Below are 7,261 nucleotides of genomic sequence, written 5' to 3'. Positions count from 1 at the left end.
TTATCTGTGGGTACGAAATATGAAGTCAATTAAATGTGCATAAGGATTCATTATAACCGGTGATTCTAAGGATTCATTACTCACATAACTACACACGTGAAAGGACATGATACTAATGATTCATTACTCACATACTAAGGATTCATACTCACTTTAACCTCTTGACTCCTGACCCTAAATTCTATTGAGTCGATGTGTCAGCTTGAATTTCAAAACTCTGCTATGTATTAGTCCAAAAATTGTCTACATATCAATCAATGTATGCACGGATGTTTGCCATTTTACCATAGTGAGAATAAAATGTTTACTTTTAAGAGGATACATTATTGGTGGAATCAATATATATTTAACTCAAAATAAGAGCTATGCCGATCACAAAATTAATTTTTACTTCTTTTGTCCTACTAAAAGTGTCATTCATTTTTGTATCCTCCACAATGTTCGTCATTTCAAAAAGGTTCACATGCTTGTTATTTTTAGTATTTGTCTATTCTTAATCATTGTCTTTTTGTGGAGGAACATGTAGTAACCCATTCAGATGTTGAATTGCAAGATAAGTTGAGAAGACAAGAATTAATATACTATTTTTAACAAGCGAGATTTTCATTAGAAAATTTTTTTTTGTGACTGATAGATTATAATGAAGAATTATCAATTGTTTCAACATCCTCCCAGGACTTGCTTAAAGTGACTAATTAGGAAGAGACAAGCACTTGTTCACCAATTAAAAATAGTATTCTAATCCAGGCTCCTGAAAATTGGTCTTCTAAGTAAATTGTTTGAATTGATGCTCTCCTAACAAACCTCCGCTCCAAGAAAAAAAAAATTCTACATTAGGGGATACATTAGCAGAAAATAGGGGAAAAAAAATTGTAGGCTGCAATCTAGTAACATACGTGTTCGAGATGCTCTAAGAAATTGAAGTATATAAAACTTTGATTGTCAAAAGTAGCGCTACTACTCCACGGAGTTTTATTCGAATACAGATAATCAAACATGAGGCACACGAATTTATTGATTTCTAGTATTACACATTCAGACAAGGCGACTTAAGCTAAACAACTAAAATGCTGAAAGCACTTGAGCTCTTGGATATTACTAGATTGAAGAAGTAGATGGAACCAATACAAAGTCCTCTGCCGGGAAGAAATGGCAAACAGGGGCAGTGCCCGGTTCGATACCAAGCACTCGGAAGGAAACGTGATCATGGCTCCATTGGGAGGTATCCATGTGACATCTTGCAGTAGCTTCAACCCTATCACCATTCTCTCCAGATAGAACAGTCCTGTATAAATGATTATCACCCGGCTGATAGTGGCAACCGAAAACTATGAAAGGATATGGCATGCTGTGACAGCCAACCATCTTTAGAGTTGAAATTCGTTTAGGAGCTTCTGTGATTGTATAGTTCTGTAATCTAGCAGCATTAGATTTTACGAGGCAATGCGTTGATAAAACTTCAATATCGGTATTCAATCCCAAGATCTTTCGTGCAAAATCTACCAATGACTCGTAGGATGTGGCACAAGCCTTGGATTCTCCCTTCATAGGCTTAGTCTCGCAAGCTCGGAGTGTATGTTCCATCACTTGGGCTTTGCGAGATCCTTGAGGGAATGAAAAGTGTTGAAGAATCTGTGGGAGTTTTGCCAATGAAAAGGGGATAGCATCGGCTTGTTCTCTAGGCCAGAGATAAGGAGAGGACAAAGGACTAGGATCTCCGTCAGGGAAAAGGATACTCAATGTTTTGCCTAACTTGAGATCATCTAAAACGAAAAACACGGTTGCTCTTGGATCCATCTGATGCATCATGTGGGATGAGGAAAGAGAAGGATCGTGCATTGACTTCTTTTCATGGACGTGAGCAACATGATGTGTCTTATCATTTCGATGAGGATTATTAGCATCCATGCCCTGGAGCCTGATTGCATTAGTACCACTATCCTTGGCCTTGGGTATGATATCACAGGCTCCCTGTACAGGTTGTATAGTGTTGTAAGACAGCGAGAATTAAGTCCACAGCATATAAATCACAAAAAACAATTTATTGTCAAAGTAACTTACCAGGACAATCAACAGATGAAGGAGGAGAACACAAGAAACAAGTGCTTTGGAATCCATCAGTTGGTAGGTATTATTTCCCTTGCAAGTCCTCTTTTGAAGGTTTTCACAAGACAAGAAGCAAATAATACATATATATGGATACAATGAAGCGTGCTCGAGGAACTGATTCTTCTTTAACATATTATAATTACAATTTTACCCCTTGAAAATTACATCTTTGTTTTCTAATGTAATGTCTCATCTTGGCCTATGTTTTTAAAATGAGTTTTTTTGGAAAACTAGTTTTTATATTAGGAATCTATAGTAACAAGCTCCAAAAATAGTCTCAAAATCACTACAAATACACACGATCTCAAATACACCTAACAAAAAATATATATATATAAAAGAAGAAACTACCAGCCATTTCTTCTTCCATTCACTGCCTATCACCATCCGCTGCCACCAGCACTTCCCTTTCTTCACTGCCACCACCATTCCTCCCCCTTCCCTCCTGACTCCCCTTCTCCCTCCCTCCTTTCCTCCCCTTCCCTCCCTCCACAAGAAAGCAAGTGGTACACCTATGAGTCATTGCATCAATTCCACGGCCTCCGCATGGATCCGCATTCAATATGGATCAATCTTTTTTTTTTTTTAATTTTTATAGATAATATGGTGGATCAATCTGGAATTTATTCTTTTTGAGTAAAATGCACAAAACTTTCCTATGATTTGCACGTTATTGAACCCCCTTCTCATTCAAAAATATCCAAAAGACTTTATTGGTTTAAACTGATAGGTAAGGTGGATGAAAACCGTCTATATTGATATAAAGAAAAGTTTGAAATTCCCATACTACCTTTACTTTTAGGTAATAAAGGTTAATTAAGGGGCTTAATTATAAAACCATCTCTATTAGGGTTCTTTACCACCACTTCTTCTGTTAATGTGATTGAATAAAATCGGGCTATGCATTTATACCAAAATAATGACTTGTAAATTTTCAAAATAGTGACACTTTTTATTCATCATTAATTACAATGTGAATATCTCTATGAACTAAGTTGAGTCTTGAAAACACTGGCAATGTACTGTTATTTGAAATCGACGGATGATTTTAGGAAAATGCAAAATTTTTGGTAATTTGTGGATTGGTGTACGAAGGCAGCAACTTCTCAAATCGAACCAACCAGCCACGTGATCCATGCCATAGTCTTGCCAGCTTCACTTGGCTATCCTCTTGTATAAATAGCCGTAGCCCCAAGAGTTCTTACACCGTCAAAGTTTCATTTTGAGCTGTTCAAACTTCAAAGACAGGATGCGTTCATCTGTTGCTCTCGTTGCGTTCTTTTCAATTGCCCTGGTAAGATTTCTCAAACATCAGTACTCTATTTGAGTTCATAAGAGATAATTCTTTGATTGTTAGACACACTTAAATCCGTTAATTGCTCAGCATTATTATGATCCTCTCAATTAAAGCTATGTACTTGGAAAAATTCCTCCTTCTTCGCTTTCACACACTATCCTCAACTCTAACCACCCCCACTCCCGGCGCCGGAGGGATTGGAAACTCTTCTGATTAAGGAGAGCAAAGCTGACTTGGTGGCTTTCTAGTTCTATGGTCATAAAGCTTCCCTTTCAAACATTCCAATGTGGGCTGTACGAAACTTAAATGTCACTGTAACTTGACTTTTGACACTTTACTTTTGTTAGTTAGAGGAATTCATCTCCAATATTTCCATTATACAGGTAGAGGTAGGCTGAGAAGGTCTTGGTATAATGGGTAAGGTTCAGAAGCAAGAAATTAAAGGTCCTAAATTTATGTAAAAATCTTTTAAGTTATTCAAGGTTCACCTGTATAGAATGACACTTGAGCAAGACCCACAAGGCTCATAATTTGGTGTGCAGCCTACCTTCCCCGCTATATTTACTTACCTAATATATATTGATGCTGGTTTCTTCAATTTTGTCATTTGCCCCGAATGTGCAGCTTGCATGCTTCACGGAGGCAAGAAAGGACCCCAGGGGCATTTTGCGACCTGCTGCCGGTCCTGGTGCTTTTACTGAACAAAATGAGCACCTTGGGTCTAATACATTGAAAGAATTTGAGTCAAAGCCTGGATCCATTCTCCACGCAGATGAGCCTAGATCCATTCTCCCTTACCATGGTCGTGATGCTAATTCAAAGGAGGAGAAACCGCAAATGAAAGATTTTGAGTCAAAGCCTGAATCCTTTTTAATCCTTTACCGTGGTGACAAAGCTAACTTGCAGGAGGGAAAACCGCATATGAAAGATTTCGAGTCAAAGCCTGAATCCCTTTTGTTCTTTTACGGTGGTGACAAAGCTAACTTGCAGGAGGGAAAACCGTATATGAAAGATTTCGAGTCAAAGCCTGAATCCCTTTTGTTCTTTTACGGTGGTGACAAAGCTAACTTGCAGGAGGGAAAACCGTATATGAAAGATTTCGAGTCAAAGCCTGAATCCTTTTTGATCCTTTACAATGGTGACAAAGCTAATTCGCAGGAGGGAAAGCTACATATCTAAGATTTCGAATCAAAGCTTGGATGAATGCTCCTTTACCATAAGGGAACCCGCGATGATGCTAAGCAAAATTAGGATAAATCAAACATGAAAGAATCAAAAGTGAAGTGAAGGTCTGTATCGCTGCTTTTGTAGCATAGTCTTGATGTTGCTTCCAAACAAGAGAAATTCAATTCGCTTGAGACTGGATTTCTGCTCTGTCAAGAATAAGTGTAGTTGGTCTTAATTTCTTAGTGTTGGAGTGAAAATGTCTCGCTTGTAATGCAATTCCTCTATTAAATAAATGCTGTGTTGATTTACTATGGTGAAACTTTTAGTTGTGTTTAGTGCATCTTTGTTTCTCTCTTTTTTTCCTGTTTCTTTTTTTTTTCCCCAAAAAATCTGGAATAGTCTTGGTCAGTTGGGCTTCGCCATTATATTTTGTGATCAGTATCCACTGGAAAACAAAAATACTTTTGACTTCTTAAGCTTTCGATCTATTCGGTATATGGGAGAGGCATAGCAGAAAATTACTCGATGAATTTCTCATATGCAGCATCTATGGGAAGGAAAAGCAGACAAGATCTGGAAGGGATATTCTGAAATTCCACTGCATCTTTTGAATAATGTTAAAGAACTGTGACTATAAAGGATATTGTTCTCGGTACTAGGTAGTAGGCCCATGGTTCAAACACTAGGGAGAGTCGGAGACTGACGACTCGACTGTTCCACCTAACATTGGAGATCAAAGAATCGCTGAGAACTCGGAGAAAAACTCGATCGACTCAGACCTAGTTGTCTCTAAGACGAAGTGAAACGGGCGATTCGACCAAGTCATCCCCAATTTTTTGCCAGCTTTTGTTTCTTTTTGCCCTTTCCTATTTTGCTGCTTTTTTGTAAGAATTTCAGTGTGTGTGTGTGTTGTGTGTTTGTGCATGGGGGAGAGAGGGAAAATTCCAGCCGGTCTAACGCTGGCCAGAGTTGATGATTTCCAGCTTCCGGCAACTTCGTTAGTGAAGAAGGAACCAGTGCTGCAGCGGGCAGGAGTTTCCCGTGGGGAAGATGACTCAGTTTTTGAAATTCCAGCAATAGCCCCCTTAGTTTCTTTTACTTTTAATTTCTGCCCCCGATTTTTTGTACTTTCTAATTCGACCCCAAGACTTTACCTTAATGTTTTCAATTAGGTCCTTAGCAGTTAACTAGTTGGCTGTTAGTTTAATTAGTTTGTCATTTGTCAAGTTAAGCTGTATTTAATTTTATTTTTCCTTTTTGGAAATGATGTCACCCGTATAGGGCATAGGTGCATTTAATTATTGTATTTTTATTTTTATATTTTCTTTCATTTTTTTTCTCTTAATTACTTTTGATTGTTATCGAATGTGATATAATGGGACGCCAAAGCATTGGTTGGTGGCTTTTCCAGTAGAAGCTTTGGAACTAATTATCTCATTCTTATTGGTTTTTTCTATTTATCATGCTATGTTTAGATGTTTTATTCTACTTTAATTAATTAAAATGCACGTTATGTGTTTAGCTTAAATTAATTTTTTTGCCTTAAAATTAGAAGAATAAAGTTAAACTTGCAATCGGTTTTTATCGGGTGTAGAGGAGTATTTGAGGATACAATCTTGACCTTACCCTCACAAATGTAGCTCATGAACTCATTTTTTTAACTTGTTTTTTTGTTATTTTTGTTTAGCATAGTTTTTTTTTTCCTATTTTTAATATTTTTTTCACAATTTTTAGAATACTAGATGCTTCAAAATTTACTTTTCATCGATACTACGACCAATGAGTGTCAAACTATCCTACACAATTTAACTTGATGCTTCAAAATTTTTAACTTGACAAACTATCCCACACAAATGAGTGTCAGATCATAGGCCAAAGCATCTCAGACAAATCAAATTTTAGAGGCAGGCTCTTTAGAAAATCAAAATGTAGAGTTTGCTAAGATTGTGACCAAGTCTTCTATTGTTCAGTCTCTTCCTAGATTGTCTTTATTCAATGTAAATTCAAATAGTATACAAACTGGTATGGATGCGTCATTTGAGTTTACGAATAGCCAAAGCGTAACTTTGATACATCATCAGAAAGAGAAAGCTCTTACATTGAAAGTTCAAAGATCTTAGAAAAAACATTCAATTCAGCAAGAATGTATGAGATCACAGATTATAGGGCCTCTTCCAAATGTTTCTAAATCTATTCAGCCTATTAAACCGGATTTTGTTAGCACATTTTCACTGCCAAATGCAAATTTGAATAGCCTACACTCATGTATGTCTACTCCATCGGAGTTTTCAGTAGGTGAATCTTCCACCTATAGAAATCGGCAGAAAGAGAAAGCGCTTAAGATGACAGTGAAAAAAGCTAAACAAAATTAGTTGGTTCAAGCACAGAATATAGGATATAAGAGTTTGCAACCTCTCACAAGTACAATTGAACAGCATAATCCTGAGGTTGTTGAGATTTTAAATCAGTCTAATCAGGTTGTTTGCCAATTACAATCAAATGAGTCCCAGTTTTCAGGTATTTAATATAGCACTGCTTATTAATATAGTCCTTCCCATCAAGTGAATCATTTCATCAAATTTCAAAACTCTTTTTACCTTCTTAGAACAATCTAACCAGTTTCTTCCCTTTCTTTAAAATAGAAATTTTTTTTTCATTTTTTAAATATAACATTTACTTTTCCTACTA

At 36.7% G+C, this 7,261-nt stretch overlaps 2 protein-coding genes across 2 annotated transcripts; one reads left to right on the top strand and one right to left on the bottom strand.

Annotated features, from left to right (window-relative positions):
- Positions 1-906: 906 nt before the first annotated feature.
- On the bottom strand, positions 907-2,169 carry LOC113774802 (BURP domain protein USPL1-like). The gene is made up of 2 exons (XM_027319427.1): positions 2,062-2,169; positions 907-1,971 (listed from the first exon to the last, which is right to left on the bottom strand). Exons 1-2 carry the CDS (start codon positions 2,116-2,118, stop codon positions 1,099-1,101), a joined length of 930 nt encoding a protein of 309 aa, XP_027175228.1. The 5' UTR covers positions 2,119-2,169; the 3' UTR covers positions 907-1,098.
- A 1,127-nt stretch (positions 2,170-3,296) lies between these two features.
- LOC113774872 lies at positions 3,297-4,892 on the top strand. Its single transcript, XM_027319522.1, has 2 exons — positions 3,297-3,403; positions 4,031-4,892. The coding sequence occupies exons 1-2, from the start codon at positions 3,359-3,361 to the stop codon at positions 4,583-4,585; spliced, it is 600 nt and encodes a 199-aa protein (XP_027175323.1). The 5' UTR covers positions 3,297-3,358; the 3' UTR covers positions 4,586-4,892.
- The last annotated feature ends 2,369 nt before the right edge of the window (positions 4,893-7,261 follow it).

Source organism: Coffea eugenioides, chromosome 6 (genome assembly GCF_003713205.1).
Source record: "Coffea eugenioides isolate CCC68of chromosome 6, Ceug_1.0, whole genome shotgun sequence".
In the NCBI taxonomy this organism is placed as follows: domain Eukaryota; kingdom Viridiplantae; phylum Streptophyta; class Magnoliopsida; order Gentianales; family Rubiaceae; genus Coffea; species Coffea eugenioides.
Note: the sequence above shows the minus strand (reverse complement) of the source record. Positions and strands in the feature narration are given on the sequence as shown.